General features: G+C 44.5%; 1 protein-coding gene across 3 annotated transcripts in view; it reads left to right on the forward strand.

Annotated features, from left to right (window-relative positions):
• The window catches only part of cep290 (centrosomal protein 290), a 56,879-nt gene that overhangs the window by 18,126 nt on the left and 15,613 nt on the right, over positions 1-23,140 (forward strand). For all 3 annotated transcript variants that reach the window (XM_045688448.2, XM_014125669.3, XM_045688447.2), the window contains exons 13-37: positions 56-228; positions 468-630; positions 1,069-1,169; positions 1,385-1,451; positions 1,613-1,725; positions 1,926-2,010; positions 2,243-2,379; positions 2,517-2,681; positions 3,314-3,463; positions 3,647-3,762; positions 4,195-4,297; positions 4,395-4,625; positions 4,832-5,005; positions 5,239-5,350; positions 5,550-5,755; positions 7,713-7,864; positions 8,096-8,207; positions 8,496-8,951; positions 11,094-11,258; positions 15,294-15,401; positions 16,927-17,061; positions 17,283-17,552; positions 20,412-20,519; positions 21,492-21,691; positions 21,947-22,160. In XM_045688448.2, coding sequence (XP_045544404.2) covers positions 56-228; positions 468-630; positions 1,069-1,169; positions 1,385-1,451; positions 1,613-1,725; positions 1,926-2,010; positions 2,243-2,379; positions 2,517-2,681; positions 3,314-3,463; positions 3,647-3,762; positions 4,195-4,297; positions 4,395-4,625; positions 4,832-5,005; positions 5,239-5,350; positions 5,550-5,755; positions 7,713-7,864; positions 8,096-8,207; positions 8,496-8,951; positions 11,094-11,258; positions 15,294-15,401; positions 16,927-17,061; positions 17,283-17,552; positions 20,412-20,519; positions 21,492-21,691; positions 21,947-22,160 — 4,016 coding nt within the window. The remainder of the gene's footprint in view (positions 1-55; positions 229-467; positions 631-1,068; positions 1,170-1,384; positions 1,452-1,612; positions 1,726-1,925; positions 2,011-2,242; positions 2,380-2,516; positions 2,682-3,313; positions 3,464-3,646; positions 3,763-4,194; positions 4,298-4,394; positions 4,626-4,831; positions 5,006-5,238; positions 5,351-5,549; positions 5,756-7,712; positions 7,865-8,095; positions 8,208-8,495; positions 8,952-11,093; positions 11,259-15,293; positions 15,402-16,926; positions 17,062-17,282; positions 17,553-20,411; positions 20,520-21,491; positions 21,692-21,946; positions 22,161-23,140) is intronic.

Consider the following 23,140-nt stretch of genomic DNA (forward strand, 5'->3'; position numbering starts at 1 on the left):
TAAACTCTGATTTAGCATTGTTAGCAATAGCTTATAGCTCAAAGTATTTCCCCAGGTCTGCCCTCAGCCATCCAGCAGAGGAAGCTGGACGAGCTAACCGCTAAGCTGCAGGCCACAGAGACAAGAGCACAGGATGCAGAACGTGTGGCCGAGCTAGCCGAGACAGACGCCAGGAACAAGGACAAAGAGCTCAGTGACGCATTAAACCACATGAGACTCTATGAGTCTGTAAGTCTGCCTAGCCTGCCCGATTTCACAAATGCTCAGTTGCTTAAGGTCCTCCAACAAGCCCAACTTCTACCCTAAGTTAAAAAAAAAACTATTTTCCCCACCCCTGTGGTTATTCTCATGACTCATGCAACAGGCTTTGTTTTTGAGATGTCTGGTCTGTCAAATCTTGTATCCTAGATTAAACAAAGTATGAAAGCCATGGCTGATCTCTCTTGGCTCTCTTTACTGTCCTGCAGGGCACTGATGGTCTGCAGGTGGCCATCGCTGAGATCAAAGAGTGTAAGAATCAGATGAGAGTGCGAGACCGTGAGGCGGAGGCTATGACCAGAGAGATCAACCAGCTAGAGATGAGAATCAACAACCTTCTGGATGAGAACGAAGATCTTAGGGAACGACTCAGTAAGTCACACACAAAACAAATGTAATTAACAAACTTCAAGTCACATTTTATTTAATGTTAATTTCACAATGTCTCAACACGTTACAGATGGACATTTAAAATAAGAACTGGAAACAACAACAAAGAAATCAAAACCAGGGAGACAGCAGACGCAAAATGAATTTCCTGTTGGAATGTGTTATATTTCATAAAGTTAATGAATGATGTCATTAGCTAGATATTTTTTCATTGTTGGATATCCTTTCATTTAATAAAAAATAACAAGCAACAAACAACAAAGACATAAAAAACAGAGCGACAGCAGACACACAATGAATTTCCTGTTGGAAGGTGTTATATTTCATAAAGTTAGTGAGTTACCTTATTAGCTAGACATTTTCATTGTTGGATATCCTTTCATTCAGTTTTTGTATTCATCCATCATCCTCTTTCATAAGGTCTGGATCCCAAAGAAGAAGTGGATCTGACAGAATTCAGAAGAACCAAATCCCTGAAACAGAGGCAGTTCCAAGCAGAGAACCAGGTTCTCACCAAAGAGGTAGATAGTGATGGGAAGGAACCTCTTGACGTCAATTTGACTGTGTCCCATTTGGTACCTTATTCCCTACATAGTGCACTAAAAGAGGTAGTGCACTATACTATGGGCACTGGTTAAAAGTAGTGTACTATATAGAGAATAGGGTGCCATTTGGAACGAAACCTTTAGCTCAGCCTGTGGCCCTGTTTCCCTCACAACCCCACTTGACTCCACAGATCGAACGACTGGAAGAGGAGAGACTTGAACTGAAGAAACAAATCAGGCGAATGGTAAAGGACAAAGGTAAATATCCGCGTCATGCTACACAACTATAGGAGGGAGATATGAGTTGGTTAGCCAGCATGCCATACAAGTACTGATAACAAGTTAGTAGTATTTCATCCCCCATTTAACTAAGTCTATCTGTATTTTTGTGCTGATAAACCCACTTTTCTCCATCATAGGGATCACAGTGACCAGCTCATTGCAAGAGGATGATGCCAAGCCCACCAGATCCATCAAACTGACACCAACACCAACCTTCAGTTCTGCAGATGAGGAGGAGATGAAACGCAAGGTTAGATGACAGAAGGAGATGTCAGAATTCTGGTCGTTTAAAAGACATTTAAAAATGGCCTTTATCAATCAGTATACGACCTAACCATGATCATCGAAGACATCACCCTGACATTTTTTTGTTGCCAGTTTTTTCCACTGTGTATGGTTTATGTAGGCTATATCCTGTCTTATATACATCCTTTCCCACGTGTTTTACAGTATGAGCATCTGAGGAGAGAACTGAACCATAAGGAGAGAGACTTGGAGCATCAGAGGACCCAGTCATCTCAGTTTAAATCCAAATGTATGTACAAACTGGCAGTATATCGTATAGTAGGAAATGTTGAAGTAGTTTTATGGCAACTCACAGCATTTCATGCTATAAGCTGTCAGAAATGCACACTATGTCTTCCTCAATACTATTTCCTAGTAAAGGACGAGGTAGTGTCAATGCATTGAGTGAGAAACGTGGATTTCCAAAGGAATCCCTGAACACGGTTGGATAAGCGCTGCTCTCTTCTCTCTGTGTCCCTTAGTGGAAGACTTGTTTAAGGAGAACAAGCAGCTGGAACAAGGCATGAAGGAGATCCTTCAGGTCATCCAGGATGCTCAACAGAAAACCCCCTCCTCACAAGCTGCTGTCTCTATCCCCAGTCTGGAGAAGCTGGTCCGTGTAAGTGTAGCCAGTAGCATCAACGCAGCTGTCCACATTTGATATGTCGTCACTCTATTGTTCTTAGAATGTCCATTCATGCCCTGAATTGAAATGGAATTGACCCCAACCCTGCTCCATCATGTTCCATGTTCCAGGCAATAGAGATGAAGAACTCTGATGGGAAGTTTGACACCAGCCACCACCTGAAGGCCCAGGTAGACCAGCTGACGGGAAGGAACGACGAAATCAGACAGGAAATGAGGGCAGCTCGGGAGGAAGCTGCCAGCGCTATGAGTCAACTGGTCAAAGCCAAAGAAAAGGTATCCAGCTGACTGGTTGTACTTACAGTACAGTATGTAGGGCAAGTTATGAGAAAGCCACAGAATTATATTTTGCTGTTGTATGAGTGTATATACATTTTTCACAAAGGGCCAAATAATGTCTGTCCATTTCTTTCTTTTGTCAACTTGTTATATATTATCTTGCCACAGGCAGACTGTTTGTCAAGACAACAATGTAATGTTGTTAATGACAGAAACAATCAGGTACCTGCAGGCCAAGAATAACTCAATGTTAAGTAGTAATGGCATCCAATCCATATGAACCTCATACCTCCTGGCACTGTAATTCCATTCCACCTCAATAGCTTAAAGCTGGACTCCTTAATTGGTGAAACTGCAACATCCATCTGCAATATTCCAATAACAAAGAGGTTACTGCAAACAACCAGCACTGTTTCTTTTCTCCTCTGACATCGTTGCATGAGTGATAGAACACTATAATAGGGGATATAATTTAAGACTAAATCTATAATAGGGGATATCATTTAAGACTAAATCTATAATAGGGGATACCATTTAAGACTAAATCTATAATAGGGGATACCATTTAAGACTAAATCTATAATAGGTGCCAAAATTAAAACTGTTTCCCTTCTATCTCTGTTGGTCAGGTGACCCATTTGGAGGCCGATATGGAGGCGCTGAGAAAGTCCAAAGGGGGCGGAGTAATCTTTAGGACCCTGAATCTCCCTGACGACATGGCCCTATCCAGCACTGAGGTTATCAGCTCTCTGAATGAGTATGCCGTTCGACTGTTACGGGTCAGTTTCTCCCAACTTCGCCCATCACTGTTAGCCTAATCGATTGCGTTTGCGATTGACAACAAAGCAGTTGGCGACTGCAATGCAGTCGATCTCAAACACGCACTATTTCTTGTATTATTCTCTGTAACTCGTCTCCCAAATGATCTGAGAGACATTTTCACATATAATGTTATTTTTTAGGAGATTAAAAACAAAGAGGAGTCAAGCCAGCAGCTGGTGGCAGCCTTGGAAGAGTACAAGGGGAAGTTTGCTGTGATTCGCCATCAGCAGGGACTCCTCTACAAGGAGCACCAAAGGTACAGTAGGGCAGTTGGTTGAGATCATCTGCAGCTAGAGGACCAAACTTACTGTACATTAAATGTATTTATAAAGCCCTTCATACATCAGCTGATGTCACAAAGTGCTGTACAGAAACCCAGCCTAAAACCCCAAACAGCAAGCAATGCAGATGTAGAAGCACGGTGTACAGCATGTACAGTATGACAGTGGTGCTGCGTATCTACCAAATCAGAACACCCCGTTATGCTTGAAAAGATCAACATGGACACCCCCATTATTGTTCAGATTATTAACCCTAACCCAGCCCCCTATTTTTAGGGCACCAGAAAAGTTAATGTGTCATTTGAACTCGGTCCTCCCTACACACCTGCATACAGCAAGACTGATACCCACAAAGCTGAATAGAACACAAAACTCTTAACTTATTTTTGTGTATTATGATGGTGTAGTGAGAAGGAGGTCTGGCAGAAGGAGAAGGAGACATTCACAGAGATGAAGAACAAGCTGGAGGAGCAGAAGCTGGTGGACACAGTAAAGATCAAAGAGTTCAACGTGAGTGACAGAGCCAAACATTGCTCAGTGGCTCACTGTATCTCTAAACTCTCTGCATTATATTCAATGTACTTTTAATCCCCACTGTGTCCAATAGCACTGGCTGGAGGCACTGCAGAAGGATCCAGAGGAGCTGCGGAGGCAGGTGGCGGAGGCGGCCCGGAGGATGACGGTTCTGCGTGTGAACGAGAAGTCTCTAACACATCGCTACACCACCCTGCTGGAGCAGGAGCAGCACCTCCGCAAGGACAACAACAAACTGAGGGATGACTTCAGCACCATGCAGGCCTCTGTCACACAGAGGATAGGATACCTGACCAGATACAAGGTACATGTGCCCTCTGAAATGTTGCCGTATTGCATACACCTATCCAGGAACAATAAAAGAAGGGTCAAGGGTAGAAGAGTTCACTTGACTGACAAACGACCAAGAAATAACTTTGAAGTTTATACTTTCAATGACTGGTATAGAGAATAATTTAACCCCCAATTCAATCGTTTTCTTCACAAGATTTGATATAGCATTTTTTGTAGGACATGACAGCATATAAGCTGGCAGCGCTGCAGAAAGCCCTGGATGACAGCGTCCCCTCATCAGAGCTGGAGCGGGCCAACAAGCAATACACAGAGCTGACAGTGAAATACAGGGACATGCTCCAGAAAGACAACCACCTGGTGCAGAGGACCACCAACCTAGAACACCTAGAGGTAGGTCTTCCTCTCCCCGTCTCCTTTCCAGGACTGGTGGAATCTCAAATGACTTCATATTAGTGCAAATGAAGAAAAGGAACTTTCGTTTAGTAGTTAACAGTGAATGTGTCAAATTAAAACTTTATTAGTGGATAATTATTGACGCTGTGGCTCCTCTTTCGTTGATTGAGTTCTCTATAGAGCTTTTTGGGGACTCAGAACCTATCTGTCTTTTTCCCTTCTACTTTTAGGGTGAGAACATGTCCCTCCGTGAGCACATCACTGCCCTCAATAAAGAGCTGGAGATTACCAAGGAGAAACTCCACACTCTGGAGCAAGCCTGGGAGCACATCAACACATTAGGTAAGCTTCACAACTGAGGATTGAAAATACGTCACTTTTAGAGTCTGTATTGTCTCTCCAAAGCCCTATAATTTCTGACAAGGGTTGCAAAATTCCCTGAACTTTCTTGAAGTTTCCGAGTTTTTCACAAATCTCATTTGGAAGATTCTTTGAATTTTCCAACCGTATTTCTGACCCTGGAGCGTTTTTCTATTCCCAGGTGGTGAGAGCAGCATGGACAAGGCAGCGAAGGCAGTGGCCAACAGTGAGATTATATCAACGTCCAGGAGGATCACCACCTTGGAGATGAAGGAGCTGAATGAGCGACAGAGGGCTGAGCATGCCCACAAGATGTACGAACACCTCAGGAACTCTCTCAGACTGGTGGAGGAGCGCAACGTGGAGCTGGAGACAAAGTTCGCCGAGGTAGGAGAGAGCTATCTACATAGTGTAGGAGTTAGGGAAGGGACAAAGCATCTATTCCGCCATAAGCAAACAGGAAAACGCTCACCCAGAGGCGGCGCTCTTAGTAGCCGGGGACTCACATCAACACCATTATCCCAGAAACCCAAGACCGACTCAATTTGCCATACAGCCCCAACAGATCCACACATGATACAATCTCTATTGCACTCCACATTGTCCTTTCCCACCTGGACAAATGGAACACCTATGTGAGAATGCTATTCAATGACTACAGCTCAGCGATCAACACCATAGTGGCCTCAAAGCTCATCAATACTTCCTGACGGGCCGCCCCCAGGTGGTAAGGGTAGGTAACAACAAATCCACCACGCTGATCCTCAACACAGGGGCCCCTCAGGGGTCCGTGCTCAGTCCCCTCCTATACTCCCTGTTCACTCATGACTGCACAGCCAGGCACGACTCAAGCACCATCTTTAAGTTTGCCAATGACACAACAGTGGTAGGCCTGATCACCGACAACGACGAGACAGCCTATAGGGAGGAGGTCAGAGACATGTAGGTGTGGTGCCAGGACAACAACCTCTCCCTCAACATGATCAAGACAAAGGAGATGATTGTGGACTACAGGAAAAAGAGGACCGAGCACGCCCCCATTCTCATTGACGGGGCTGCAGTGGAGCAGGTTGAGAGCTTCAAGTTCCTTGGTGTTCACATCACCAACAAACTAACATGGTCCAAGCACACCAAGACAGCTGTGAAGAGGGCACGACAAAACCTATTCCCCCTCAGGAGACTGTAAAGATTTGGCATGGGTCCTCAGATCCTCAAAAGGTTCTACAGCTGCACCATCGAGAGCATCCTGACTGGTTGCATTACTGCCTGGTATGACAACAGCTTGGCCTCCGACCGCAAGGCACTACAGAGGGTAGTGCGTACGGTCCAGTACGTCACTGGGGCCAAGCTTCCTGCCATCCAGGACCTCTATATCAGGCGGTGTCAGAGAAAGGCCCTAAAAATTGTCAAAGACTCCAGCCACCGTAGTCATAGACTGTTCTCTCTGTTATCGCACGGCAAGCGGTACCGGAGCGCCAAGTCTAGGTCCAATAGACTTCTAAACAGCTTCTACCCCAAGCCATAAGACTCCTGAACATCTAATCAAATGGCTACCCAGACTATTTGCATTGCCCCCCCCCCCCCCCTTTTACACCGCTGCTAATCTCTGTTGTTATCATCTATGCATAGTCACTTTAATAACTCTACCTACATGTACATATTATCTCAACTAGCCTTCCCTGTAGCTCAGTTGGTAGAGCATGGTGTTTGCAACGCCAGGGTTGTGGGTTCGATTCCCACGGGGGGCCAGCAAAAAAAATGTATGAAATTGTATGAAATGTATGCATTCACTACTGTAAGTCGCTCTGGATAAGAGCGTCTGCTAAATGACTAAAATGTAAAAAAAAAAATGTAACTGGTGCCCCTGCACATTGACTCTATACACAGGGGGGTACCGGTACAGTCTCGCTATTGTTATTTTACTGCTGCTCTTTAATTACTTGTTACTTTTATTTCTTATTCTTATCCATACTTTTTGTAACTGCATTGTTGGTTAGGGGCTCGTAAGTAAGCATTTCACTGTAAGGTCTACTACACCTGTTGTACTTGGCGCATGTGACTAATAACATTTGATTTTATTTGAAAAGACAAATCTCTGTTTCCTGTGGCAATGGACAATCATTTCAATTTCATTTGATAGTTTATTGGATAGGGACAGATGCAAACACATGGAAGCATTGAACAAATAATAATATTTTTCACTGCATATATAGTGTGTATAGATAATGGCAATTCTCAACATCTGTCCCTAGTAGAGAACATGACTGGACAAGGCCATGCAGTATCCTGGACTATGTCTTATAGTGACACAGAGCCCCTAACCTGAAGTGTTGTTGGTCCCCAGCTAACAAAGCTGTACCTGGGGGCCCAGAGAATGGAGCGGGAGCTGAGAGATGAGCTGGCCGACAGTGTCTCTAAAGACGCCAGCAACGCCGACCGCGCCAGGATCACCCAGCTGGAGAAGGCTGAGGCCGAACTCAAGGTGGAGGCCTCAATGTATGTACTAAATCCACTTATGTAATATGTGATAATTCCTCCTGTGATCTAGTTATATTTATGTGTATGTGATTCTGACTAATGAAACTGGACTAATGCCCTAGCCTAAATGCAATGTGCCCTGATCCCATCCCTGATTTAGTAAGCTTTACTACTACTGCCCAGTAAGCTTGTGTTTTATAATGGCAGTTGGTAATGGGATAAGGTGCTAACCCCATGCTGTGTATCCAGGTTGAGGGAGGTGTCTGACGTGGCAAAGATGCAGGTGTCCGCCCTGGAGGCCAGACAGCAGTCCAGAGAGAAGGAGGTTGAAGCTCTAAGGAGACAGGTCCTCGACTACCAGGTAACGCAACACAACATGGACGCTATTCAACCCTATTTAACCTTATTCATATAACTCATCCTCATTCTACTCAAGTAACTCAACCACGAGAGATGAGAAATCTTCTTATTGTCAATAGTTGATCAAGTTTAACAGTGATACCATTGCAATGAATGACTGGCTATTCATTGTGCGTACCGGTAGTTAGAATAGCTAACTACCATGATGCTCAAATTTATCTCACTACTAGCATTGTTGCTAATGCCAACTTTTCCCTCCTGTCCTGCTCTGTCTTGTTTGCCCACCCAGTCCCAGTCAGACGAGAGAGCCCTGATCGCCAAGCTCCACCAGCACATCGTAGCGCTGCAGCTCAGCGAATCAGCCGCCGTGGGGAAGCTAGAGGCCACCGCCACCCGGATCCAGCAGCTTGAGGCCTACATGCTCCGTGCTGAGCAGAAACTGGACGCCAGCGAGAAATCCCTGTACCACGCTCGCCAGGAGGGCCGGAACCGAGCCAGGCACCTCCAACAGTCCATCCAGTCTCTCCGCAGGCAGTTTGCCGGGGCTCTGCCCTTAGCCCAGCAGGAGAAGTTCTCTCAGACCATGATGCGCCTGCAGGACGATAGAGGGACCGCGCAGGAGGAGAAGAGGAGAGCTGAGGAGGAGAGGAGGAGGATGGAGGGGAAGGCCCAGGAGCTGGAGCTGAGGCTGAAAGGGTTAGAGGAGCTCATAGCGACGCTGAAAGATGTGAAAGGAGCTCAGAAGGTGGGTGGGCAAGGACCAATGATGTATATAAACCCTGGATTGCTGATGCTATGTAATGGCCAATGAAAGGCTTTGAAGCCACCAGCCGCCATATTGGTACTCCACAGAAGGAGCAGTCCTCCATAGGAATTAATGGAATTCTAAAGTATTTCAATTAAATATTTTACAGACTAAATTACATATATTTAAGTATTTATTTGTTGTAGTGGGGACAGTAATATTAGTAGTCAAAAAAAAAAAGGAATATGTTTTTATATAATAAAAATTTTCAAGTTCACATAATATAATTTAAAAGTATGCATTAAGGCATATGTAACAGAATATATTTGTCAAAAAATTATCTAGACATTAATAAATGCATTTCTATAACTTCCAAAATCTTTTTTTTACAATGGAGGACGAGTACCTAAAGGGGTCCAAAAATTCAAAATCAAATAGCTAAATAACCATGGCAACCCACCCAGACCTCTTCATAGCCCTTCACTCCAGAGCTAGTCATTTGTGTTGAATTGTAATTGCTTTATTGTTATTGTTCAGGTTTATACATTATATGACCAAAAGTATGTGGACACCTGCTCGTAGAATATCTCATTCCAAAATCATGGGCATTATTATGGAGTTGGTCCCCCCTTTGCTGCTATAACATCCTCCACTCTTCTGGGAAGGCTTTCCACCAGAACAGGGGTACTCAACTCTTACCCTACGAGGTCTGGAACCTGCTGGTTTTCTGTTCTACCTGATTATTAATTGCACACACCTGGTGTCCCAGGTCTAAATTCCTAATTAAAGGGGAACAATGAAAAAATGCAGTGGAACTGGCTTTGAGGTCCAGAGTTGCTCTAACACTAGATGTTGGAACATTGCTGTGGGGACTTGCTTCCATTTAGCCACGAGCATTAGTGAGGTCAGGCACTGATGTTGGGCGATTAAGGCCTGGCTCTCAGTCGGCATTCCAGTTCATCCCAAAGGCATTCGGTTTGGGGTCAGGGCTTTGTGCAGGCCAGTCAAGTTCTTCCACAACGATCTCGACAAACCATTTCTGTATGGACCTCGCTTTGTGCACTGAGGCATTGTCATGCTGAAACAGGAAAGGGACTTCCCCAAACCGTTGCCCCAAAGTTGAAAGCACAGAATCGTCTAGAATGTCATTGTACTCTGTAGCATTACGATTTCCCTTTACTGGAACTAAGGGGCCTAGCCAGAACCATGAACAACAGCCCCAGACCATTATTTCTCCTTCACCTAACTTTACAGTTGGTACTATGCATTGGCGCAGATAGCGTTCTCCTGGCATCTGCCAAACCCATATTCGTCCGTCAGACTGCCAGATGGTGAAGCGTTTCCACTGCTCCAGAGCCCAATGGCGGCGAGCTTTACACCACTCCAGCGGACGCTTGTCATTGAGTATGGTGATCTTAGGCTTGTGTGAGGCTGATCGGCCATGAAAACCCATTTCATGAAGCTCCCGACGAACAGGTATTGTGCTGATGTTGCTTCCAGAGGCAGTTTGGAACTCGGTAGTGAGTGTTGCAACCGAGGACAGACAATTTTTACGCTCTATGGGCTTCAGCACTTGGCTGTCCCATACTGTAAGCTTGTGTGGCCTACTACTTCGCGGCTGAGCCATTGTTACTCCTAGACGTTTCCACCTCACAATAACAGCACTTATAGTTGACCGGGGCAGCTAGCAAGAATAAATATATTTATAGTGTAAATGATCCTTGGTATCTATTGCTATCCCTCTGTCATTGTATAGCTTCTCTTCTGACTTTCCCTCCTCACCAAACTCCAGTACTGGAACTTTCCCTCCTCACCAAACTCCAGTACTGGAACTTTCCCTCCTCACCAAACTCCAGTACTGGAACTTTCCCTCCTCACCAAACTCCAGTACTGGAACTTTCCCTCCTCACCAAACTCCAGTACTGGAACTTTCCCTCCTCACCAAACTCCAGTACTGGAACTTTCCCTCCTCACCAAACTCCAGTACTGGAACTTTCCCTCCTCACCAAACTCCAGTACTGGAACTTTCCCTCCTCACCAAACTCCAGTACTGGAACTTTCCCTCCTCACCAAACTCCAGTACTGGAACTTTCCCTCCTCATGTTTTTCCTCATGTTGTCTACTCTATATGAATGTTCTCAGGTGAACGAGTGGCACAAGAAGATAGAGGAGGTCAGACTGCAGGAGCTGAGACGGGGCCGGGAGCTGGGGGTCCAGAGAGAGGAGATCAGTTACCTGAGGAGCCTGGTGGCCGAGCAGGAGAGAACCATCCGTACCCTGGAGGAAGACAGCGTACAGCAGCACACTGTGAGAAGAGAAAATACACACTTCAGACAAACACAACATTTACATTTACATTTTTTACATTTTAGTCATTTAGCAAACGCTCTTATCCAGAGCGACTTACAGTAGCGAATGCATACATTTCATACAGTTCATAATTTTTTTTGTCCGTACTGGTCCCCCGTGGGAATCGAACCCACAACCCTGGCGTTGCAAACACCATGCTCTACCAAATTGTATTTGTTATGTGCGCCGAATACAATGGGTGTAGACTTGCTTGCTCATGAGCCCTTCCAAACGATGCAGAGTTAAAAAATAATAATAAAAAGAAAAATAGTAATACAAGGAATAAAATAGATAAGAATGGAGCTATATACAGGGAGTACCAGTACCACATCAATGTGGAGCTATATACAGGGAGTACCAGTACCAGATCAATGTGGAGCTATATACAGGGAGTACCAGTACCAGATCAATGTGGAGCTATATACAGGGAGTACCAGTACCAGATCAATGTGGAGCTATATACAGGGAGTACCAGTACCAGATCAATGTGGAGCTATATACAGGGAGTACCAGTACCAGATCAATGTGGAGCTATATACAGGGAGTACCAGTACCAGATCAATGTGGAGCTAAATACAGGGAGTACCAGTACCAGATCAATGTGGAGCTATATACAGGGAGTACCAGTACCAGATCAATGTGGAGCTATATACAGGGAGTACCAGTACCAGATCAATGTGGAGCTATATACAGGGAGTACCTGTACCAGATCAATGTGAATCTATATACAGGGAGTACCAGTACCACATCAATGTGGAGCTATATACAGGGAGTACCAGTACCAGATCAATGTGGAGCTATATACAGGGAGTACCAGTACCACATCAATGTGGAGCTATATACAGGGAGTACCAGTACCAGATCAATGTGAATCTATATACAGGGAGTACCAGTACCACATCAATGTGGAGCTATATACAGGGAGTACCAGTACCAGATCAATGTGGAGCTATATACAGGGAGTACCAGTACCAGATCAGTGTGGAGCTATATACAGGGAGTACCAGTACCAGATCAATGTGGAGCTAAATACAGGGAGTACCAGTACCAGATCAATGTGGAGCTATATACAGGGAGTACCAGTACCAGATCAATGTGGAGCTATATACAGGGAGTACCAGTACCAGATCAATGTGGAGCTATATACAGGGAGTACCAGTACCAGATCAGTGTGGAGCTATATACAGGGAGTACCAGTACCAGATCAATGTGGAGCTATATACAGGGAGTACCAGTACCAGATCAATGTGGAGCTATATACAGGGAGTACCAGTACCAGATCAATGTGGAGCTATATACAGGGAGTACCAGATCAATGTGGAGCTATATACAGGGAGTAACAGTACCAGATCAATGTGGAGCTATATACAGGGAGTACCAGTACCAGATCAATGTGGAGCTATATACAGGTAGTACCAGTACCAGATCAATGTGGAGCTATATACAGGGAGTACCAGATCAATGTGGAGCTATATACAGGGAGTACCAGTACCAGATCAATGTGGAGCTATATACAGGGAGTACCAGTACCAGATCAATGTGAATCTATATACAGGGAGTACCAGTACCAGATCAATGTGGAGCTATATACAGGGAGTACCAGTACCAGATCAATGTGGAGCTATATACAGGGAGTACCAGTACCAGATCAATGTGGAGCTATATACAGGGAGTAACAGTACCAGATCAATGTGGAGCTATATACAGGGAGTACCAGTACCAGATCAATGTGCAGAGGTACGAGGTATTTGAGGTAGATATGTACGTGAAGGCAGGGTAAAGTGACTAGGCATCAGCATAGATAATAAGGTATTTGAGGTAGATATGTACATGAAGGCAGGGTAAAGTGACTAGGTGTCAGGATAGATAATAATAAGTTATTTGAGGTAGATATGTATGTGAAGGCAGGGTAAAGTGACTAGGCATCAGGATAGATAATAATAAGGTATTTGGGGTAGATATGTATGTGAAGGCAGGTTAAAGTGACTAGGCATCAGGATAGATAATAATAAGGTATTTGAGGTAGATATGTACATGAAGGCAGGGTAAAGTGACTAGGTGTCAGGATAGATAATAATAAGGTATTTGAGGTAGATATGTATGTGAAGGCAGGGTAAAGTGACTAAGCATCAGGATAGATAATAATAAGGTATTTGAGGTAGATATGTATGTGAAGGCAGGGTAAAGTGACTAGGCATCAGGATAGATAATAATAAGGTATTTGGGGTAGATATGTATGTGAAGGCAGGTTAAAGTGACTAGGCATCAGGATAGATAATAATAAGGTATTTGAGGTAGATATGTACATGAAGGCAGGGTAAAGTGACTAGGTGTCAGGATAGATAAAAATAAGGTATATGAGGGAGATATGTACATGAAGGCAGGGTAAAGTGACTAGGCATCAGGATAGATAATAATAAGGTATTTGAGGTAGATATGTAAATGAAGGCAGGGTAAAGTGACTAGGCATCAGCATAGATAATAAGGTATTTGAGGTAGATATGTATGTGAAGGCAGGGTAAAGTGACTAAGCATCAGGATAGATAATAATAAGGTATTTGAGGTAGATATGTAAATGAAGGCAGGGTAAAGTGACTAGGCATCAGGATATGATAAAAGTAAAATGAAGAACCGAATAGCAGACAGAGAGACATAAATTGAATGAACATTCACAAATGTTGGTAATTATACATGTGAGTGGAGCAATTTCATGTGTTTCAAATTTCAAATTTTAATTTGTCTTCAGTAAATTGATGAATCTGTTTACATTTGTCTTCAGTGAATTTATGAATCTGTTTACATTTGTCTTCAGTGAATTTATGAATCTGTTTACAATTTGTCATCAGTGAATTTATGAATCTGTAACGTCATCGCCCCATAACATTGGGCTTTATAGTGTAACATCATCGCCCCATGACATTGGGCTTTATAGTGTAACGTCATCGCCCCATGACATTGGGCTTTATAGTGTAACATCATCGCCCCATGACATTGGGCTTTATAGTGTAACGTCATCGCCCCATGACATTGGGCTTTATAGTGTAACATCATCGCCCCATAACATTGGGCTTTATAGTGTAACGTCATCGCCCCATGACATTGGGCTTTATAGTGTAACGTCATCGCCCCATGACATTGGGCTTTATAGTGTAACGTCATCGCCCCATGACATTGGGCTTTATAGTGTAACGTCATCGCCCCATAACATTGGGCTTTATAGTGTAACGTCATCGCCCCATGACATTGGGCTTTATAGTGTAACGTCATCGCCCCATAACATTGGGCTTTATAGTGTAACGTCATCGCCCCATGACATTGGGCTTTATAGTGTAACGTCATCGCCCCATAACATTGGGCTTTATAGTGTAACATCATCGCCCCATGACATTGGGCTTTATAGTGTAACGTCATCGCCCCATGACATTGGGCTTTATAGTGTAACATCATCGCCCCATGACATTGGGCTTTATAGTGTAACGTCATCGCCCCATGACATTGGGCTTTATAGTGTAACATCATCGCCCCATGACATTGGGCTTTATAGTGTAACGTCATCGCCCCATGACATTGGGCTTTATAGTGTAATGTATCTCCCCATGAGAGTCAGTCATAATCAGAACAAGAGGAGAACATAGAGGACTTGTTGTCTCTATTTATGTGTTTGATGCTCAGATGGTTTAGTTTTATACCCCTAAAAATACAGTGCTCCAGATGGACTCCCTAAATACTTGTACTGGTGGCTTCAGACCATGCATGTTCTCCAGATCTTGCCATGCTAGGACAATGATTGTGTCCAAAAGGGCACCCTATTCTCTATAAAGTGCACAGCTTTTGACCAGAGCCCTACATGGGCCCTGGTCAAAGTAATGTATATAGGAAATAGGATGCCATTTTGGACGCAGACAAAGTCACAATGGCATGATGACAGAGCTCTGTTTAACAGACACTCACAAAGACAGACACTCACACAGTCTGTCTCCCCCCCACCCCCAGGTTCAGGAGGAGCGTCAGATGTCGTGGGATCAGAGAGAGGTGGAATTGGAGCGCCAGCTGGATCTTTATGAGAAACAGCAGAACCTAATCATAGGCTCTGCCCAGAAGGTCCTGTCTAACACCAAACAGACACACACTGGTTGTGCCCCAAATGGTATTCTATATACTGTAGGGAATAGGGTGCCATTTGGGACATACACACTGACATTCATTTACTGTACACTAGCCTCCCCACTGTCTGCCAATAGGAATGAATTTAACGTTTTGTTTCTGGTTGCAATTAATTATAATTTTGCAAGCCGTGGATATACACTGAATATACAGAGCATTAGGAACACCTGCTCTTTCCATGACATGGACTGACCAGGGGAATCCAGGTGAAAGCTATGATCCCTTATTGATGTCACCTGTTAAATCCACTTCAGGCAGTGAAGATGAATTTATTTATATTTTTTTATTTAACCTTTGTTTAAGTAGGCAAGTCGGTTAGTAACAAATTCTTATTTACAATGACGGCCTACCCCAGCCAAACCCTAACCCAGACGACGCTGGGCCAATTGTGCGCCGCCCTATGGCTCTCCCAATCACAGCCGGTTGGGATACAGCCTGGAATCAAACCAAGGTCTGTAGTGATCTCTAGCACTGAGATGGAGTGTCTTAGACCGCTGCGCCACTCTTGAGCCCAGGTTAAAGAAGGATATTTAAGCCTTGATACAATTGAGCCATGGATTGTGTATTCACCATTCAGAAGGTGAATAGGCAAGACAAAAGCGCACCGGTTTGTGTCAAGAACTGCAACGCTGCTGAGTATTTCACATTGAACAGTTTCCCATGTGTATCAAGAATGTTCCACCACCCAAAGGACATTCAGCCGACTTAACACAATTGTGGGAAGCATTGGAGTCAACATGGGCCAGCATCCCTGTGGAACACTTTAGACTCCTTGTAGAGTCCATGCTCCTACGAATTGACGCTGTTCTCAGGGCGGGATATACCTCAATACTAGGAAGGTGTTCCTAATGTTTGGTATACTCAGTGTATGTACTTGAATGCTCAATTTCAAATTTATTTTCAATAAATAATCTAGTCACACATGATTAGGGTTGCAAAGCTACCAGTAATTGACCAAAGTTACTGAAATCTTCAGTAATTTTGGTAATTAACAGAAAATATATGGCAATCTATCGTAACTTTGGTAATTTATACATTACATTTTTTTTATTATTTTATAGTATTCATTTTTTATATCTGTGTCCATGTTATCCATGAGTTTCTAGTAGATAGACCATATGTTTCAAGAGAAAATAGCCTAATTAATGAAAAAAGTATCTAATCAACAATGACATTATTTTCAATTAACTTTGCAACTCTTCCAACTATTGCATTTTTTCACGACTGCCACCAGTTTGATGCCAAAACATTTACAGCAAATACATATTGACATAGTTTTTTTTTCTCACTTTTATTTATTTTACTAATTAAATACCAATTGTATTCACTCATTTGGTGGTTTATATTTAGGATTACTATTTAGGATTACTCATAACTCACACGGTCACAAACTGCTTGCTACCAAGTCAACCAAGGAATTGGACTCCTCCTCTCAGTTAATCCTAGTGTGTATTGTGTGTAGTTTGAGGAGGCTACCGGAGCCTTGCCAGACACAAGCCTTCCCCTGGCCCACCAGCTGGACTTTGCCCTGAGGAAAATCAAAGAGCACGTCCGCACCATCCTGGAGACCCAGGCCACCTGCAAAACTCTAGATGAGGTGATTATACTGTAGCATGTATTTGTTTGCCATATTATTACTTACCCCACAGTTGCCACACAGGAAATGCCTTAGAAGTACACACATTATGGTGGACGATCACACCACATGCCTTAGAGCACCATCCCTTGTAAAAGATTGTAAAAGGCAAGTATAAAAGTAAGTCTAAACGTGAGTCATCTATGAGGCTGTCTCTCTGCTGCTCCACTCTCCCTGAGCAGAAGCTGAAGGAGAAGGAATCTGCCCTGTGGAAGGCAGAGCAGAACATCCTCTCCAGGGACCGGGTAATCAATGAGCTGCGTCTGCGGCTCCCTGCGGCTGCAGACAGGGAGAGACTCTTGGCAGACCTGGCCAAGCACCAGGAGGACCAGAGGGAGAGCCAGCCGGCCCTCAAGGTGGCCCACCAGACCATCAACAACCTGCAGGGACGCCTGGACCAGAAGGAGGAGGTCCTTAAGAAGTACCAGAACCTACTGGCCCGGACTAGACAGGTACAGCAGGGGATAGAGAACTATAGGATTGCTAGGAAGCATCAAGCGTCCTAAGTGTATCTGCATTTGATGCACAATTTGTGGTTGATGTTCGGACTTAAACACCAAATGGCCATTTAGACATATTAGAAATTGTTAGAGAAAAAGAGGGTGCGAGAAGTTGTTTTAACTGTCTCTCCGTGTGGACACCTGCTTGTCAAACATCTCATTCCAAAATCACGGGCGTTAGTATGGAGTTGGCCCCCCATTGCTGCCATAACAGCCTCCACTCTTTTGGAAAGGCATTCCACTAGATGTTGGAACATTGCTGCAGGGGACTTGCTTCCATTCAGCCACAAGAGCATTAGTGAGGTCGGGCACTGATGTTGGGCGATTAGGCCTGACTCGCAGTCGGCGTTCCAATTCATCCCAAAGGTGTTCGATGGGGTTGAGGTCAGTGCTCTGTGCAGGCCAGTCAAGTTCTTCCACACCGATCTCGACAAGACATTTCTGTATGGACCTCGCTTTGTGCACTGGGGCATTGTCATGCTCAACAGGAAACGACCTTCCCCAAACTGTTGCCACAAAGTTGGAAGCACAGAACAGTCTAGATTGTCATTGTATGCTGTAGTGTTAAGATTTCCCTTCACTGGAACTAAGGGGCCTAGCCCGAACCATTATTCCTCCTCCCCAAAACTTTACAGTTGGCACTATGCATTGGGGCAGGTTGTGTTCTCTTGGCATCCACCAAACCCAGATTAGTCGGTCGGACTGCCTGATGGTGAAGCATGATTCATCACTCCAGAGATCGCGTTTCCACTGCTCCAGAGTCCAATGGCGGCGGCTTTACAGCACTCCAACCCGACGCTTGGCCTTGTGCATGGTGATCTTAGGCTTGTGTGCGTCTGCTCGGCCATGGAACCCCATTTCATGAAGCTCCCGATGAACAGGTCTTGTGCTGACATTGCTTCCAGGGGCAATTTGGAACTCGGTAGTGAGTGTTGCAACCGAGGACAGACGATTTTTACACGCTTCATCACTCAGCGGTCCCGTCCTGTGAGCTTGTGTGGCCTACCAACGGCTGAGCCGTTGTTGCTCTTAGACATTTCCACTTCACAATAACAGCACTTACAGTTGACCGGGGCAGCTCTGATGAACTGACTTGTTGGAAAGTTAGCATCCTATGACGGTGCCACGTTGAAAGTTATACACCTGTCAGCAACGGGTGTGACTGAAATGGCTGAATCCACAAACTTGAAAGGGTGTCCACATACTTTTGTATACTGCTCAAAAAAATAAAGGGAACACTTAAACAACACAATGTAACTCCAAGTCAATCACACTTCTGTGAAATCAAACTGTCCACTTAGGAAGCAACACTGATTGACAATACATTTCACATGCTGTTGTGCAAATGGAATAGACAACAGGTGGAAATTATAGGCAATTAGCAAGACACCCCCAATAAAGGAGTGGTTCTGCAGGTGGGGACCACAGACCACTTCTCAGTTCCTATGCTTCCTGGCTGATGTTTTGGTCACTTTTGAATGCTGGCGGTGCTTTCACTCTAGTGGTAGCATGAGATGGAGTCTACAACCCACACAAGTGGCTCAGGTAGTGCAGCTCATCCAGGATGGCACATCAATGTGAGCTGTGGCAAGAAGGTTTGCTGTGTCTGTCAGCGTAGTGTCCAGAGCATGGAGGCGCTACCAGGAGACAGGCCAGTACATCAGGAGACGTGGAGGAGGCCGACCAAGCAGCAGGACCGCTACCTCCGCCTTTGTGCAAGGAGGAGCAGGAGGAGCACTGCCAGAGCCCTGCAAAATGACCTCCAGCAGGCCACAAATGTGCATGTGTCTGCTCAAACGGTCAGAAACAGACTCCATGATGGTGGTATGAGGGCTCGACGTCCACAAGTGGGGGTTGTGCTTACAGCCCAACACCGTGCAGGACGTTTGGCATTTGCCAGAGAACACCAAGATTGGCAAATTCGCCACTGGCGCCCTGTGCTCTTCACAGATGAAAGCAGGTTCACACTGAGCACGTGACAGACGTGACAGAGTCTGGAGACGCCGTGGAGAACGTTCTGCTGCCTGCAACATCCTCCAGCATGACCGGTTTGGCGGTGGGTCAGTCATGGTGTGGGGTGGCATTTCTTTGGGGGGCCGCACAGTCCTCCATGTGCTCGCCAGAGGTAGCCTGACTGCCATTAGGTACCGAGATGAGATCCTCAGACCCCTTGTGAGACCATATGCTGTTGCGGTTGGCCCTGGGTTCCTCCTAATGCAAGACAATGCTAGACCTCATCCACCTGAAACCACCTGAATCCAATTGAGCACATCTGGGACATCATGTCTCGCTCCATCCACCAACGCCACGTTGCACCACAGACTGTCCAGGAGTTGGCGGATGCTTTAGTCCAGGTCTGGGAGGAGATCCCTCAGGAGACCATCCGCCACCTCATCAGGAGCATGCCCAGGCGTTGTGGGGAGGTCATACAGGCACGTGGAGGCCACACACACTACTGAGCCTCATTTTGACTTGTTTTAAGGACATTACATCAAAGTTGGATCAGCCTGTAGTGTGGTTTTCCACTTTAATTTTGAGTGTGACTCCAAATCCAGACCTCCATGGGTTGATAAATTGGATTTCCATTGATTATTTTTGTGTGATTTTGTTGTCAGCACATTCAACTATGTAAAGAAAAAAGTATTTAATAAGATTATTTCTTTCATTCAGATCTAGGATGTGTTGTCTAAGTGTTCCCTTGATTTTTTTGAGCAGTATATATATATATATATAATGTATCCTTATATGGCTGTGGTGTGTACTGTTGGTTCTGTTGGTTCTGACTGCTGTGGCCTCCTGTATTAACCCCAGGAGCAGGAGGATATCACCAGGAGACATGAAGAGGAGATGAGGACACTGCACCAGAAACTGGACCTGCAGACTGACACCTCCCTTGACCGCTTCAAACAGACCGCACTGGTATGTAGCCCAGCCTAGCTCTACCATGTCTCTCTCTTGGTCTGTGTTAGGGTTACAACGTTTTAGAAACTTTCTCTGGCTTTTCAGAAATTCTGGTTATAGGATTCCCATTTGGAAGGATCATTGATGTCTACCACCAATCAACATTGTTATGGACTTTTATCATGTTACTCACTATTCTTTATTTGTCCCGGTAAAAAGATCATTCCAACAATTCTGTACCTTTTGAAAAGTGTAACTTGGTCAAAATAAACATTTGATTTCACCTTATTTTAACACACTGTCATAGAAAGCACATGTTCAGCTTCATAAAGGATGTTTTCCCATCTCAAGAGGTTAAATAAAAAGACTATAGTAAGTGTTTACTAAGTGCCAAATAAAGTAACAGGGTTGACCGCTCAGTTTTTTATCACAACACACCAGAAAATGTCCAAAAAGAGTCTAACAAGCCCACCTGCTTTTACACTATGTTTTGGCTATTAGATGTTCAATGTTTCTTTTGAAAAAAACCCCTTTTTTTTTTAAGGACTGTTAAAACGAGAGTTTAGTTCATGTAACAGGGTTGGCCTTAAAATGAGGGACAGATGTAAATTATTCACTAATCACATTAAATAATAATTTTCAGAAATGACTTTGTCAAAGCAACAAAAATAACTACTAGGGCTTTACAATGGTAGTGAAACTTGGAGACATTTTGGATTAAGTGGGTTGAAATCTTCCTAGAAGTGACACAGTGTTGGATGAACAAAATGCTGAATTTTGGCACTTTAGCAAGCCGTTATTCATATAAAAAATCGGTTGTATTGAATTTTCCATGTGGCCTATATTAAAGGACACTTCATTTAATATAACAGGCTTTTAAAATTAAATATTGGTGCACAATTTCTACTTAAATATCAAAGAGATGCAAAAGGCACTCTTTTCCTGGAACGACCCAAAAATCGCTTCTGTTATTCTCCTTGTTGTCCCCAGGAGTTAATGAAGAAGCCCACCATAACGGTGCCGACCACCAAGCACCTGGTTCGCCTAGCTGAGATGGAACAGACGGTGGTGGAACAAGACCGCTCTCTGTCCTCCATGACCGACCGGCTGAAGGGCCTCATTGCAGAGCTGGACAGGCAGAGGAACCTCACAGCCATGCAGGCCAAAGAGCACGCCTCAGAGAGGGTTAAGTAAGTCACTGGCCGGCTTAAGATGCACACCAAAGATACTCAGTGCTAAGCTACATACATTGTTTACCTGATCTGTCATGTAATTGAGAATTGAGATCTGCATTTACGTTGGCCTACTGTACGTGATCAGGAATAGTGAATGTGATGGCATCCCAGGCCTAGGAAAAGGTAGAAAGAAACAGTAAATGATAAACTGTGTTTAACCAATTTGACCTGTGCCCTGTGTTTAGCTTAACCCCACTATGTGTGTTCCAGGCTGGAGGAGCGTCATGCAGCCCAGGCCAAAGCCCTGTCAGGGGAGGCTGAGGAGCAGCGTGCTCAGCTGGGTCAGATGGAGAAGGAGCTGCACTACCTCCGCACAGAGCTGGAGGCCCAGAAACAGGCCAACATCCGCTCGCCCAGCAACACCATGAAGAACCTGGTGGAGAGACTCAAAGCACAGCTCAACCAGAAAGAGAAACAACTGAAGGTGAAGACTAGGAAGATACAGTTGTGGCCAGATATATTGGCACACTTGCACTTTTCTTAAATAATTCCCTATTTCTTCTCAAATAAGTTGATGGTCATGTACTCTTATAATCTCCACCCGGCACAGCCAGAAGAGGACTGACCACCCCTCAGAGCCTGGTGCCTCTCTAGGTTTCTTCCTAGGTTCCTGCCTTTCTACGCTGGACTTTCTAGGGAGTTTTTCCTAGCCACCGTGCTTCTACATCTGCATTGCTTGCTGTTTGGGGTTTTATGCTATAAGTACTTTGTAACAACTGATGTAAAAAGGGCTTTAAAAATAAATGTGATTGAATTTGATTGATTGAAAACCTTTGGCCACCACACCTTGTTATTGGAATTTCAACATTGCAGAACCAATTTTATTTTTGTAAACTTAAGTTTAGAATTTTAATTGAGAAAATAAAGACAAATGGCATAGACAAAATTATTGGCATCTCAGAGCTAGTACTTGGTTGCAAAGCCTTTGGCCAAGATAACTGCAGACAAACACTAACCATAAATGAGCTTGTCTACTGACAATGTTGCCCACTTTTCAGCAGCAAACTGCTAAAATTATTCAATGTTTGACGGGTTCCTTCCACCAACTACTGTTTTCAGATCTCGCCATAGGTTATGGATGTGATTCAGATCTGGACTCTTTGCTAGCCGCTCCAGAACAGTCCAGCATCTCTTAACCATTCCTAGGTGGTTTTTAATGTGTGTTTGGGGCCGTTGTCCTGCTCTAAGACCCGAAACCTTCAATGGAGACCCGGTTTCAATGTTCAACCCAGTGTCCAAAAACTGGGTCTCCATTGAAGGTTATGGGTCTTCCAGCAGGACAAGAACCCCAAGCACACATAAAAAGCACTCTGGAATGGTTCAAAAAGAAATGCTGGACTGTTCTGTAGTGGCCAGTGAAGAGTCCAGATCTGAATCACATCCATAACCTATGGCGAGAGCTGG

The sequence above is a fragment of the Salmo salar genome, chromosome 10 (assembly GCF_965601325.2).
Source record: "Salmo salar chromosome 10, fSalSal1, whole genome shotgun sequence".
Lineage (NCBI taxonomy): Eukaryota > Metazoa > Chordata > Actinopteri > Salmoniformes > Salmonidae > Salmo > Salmo salar.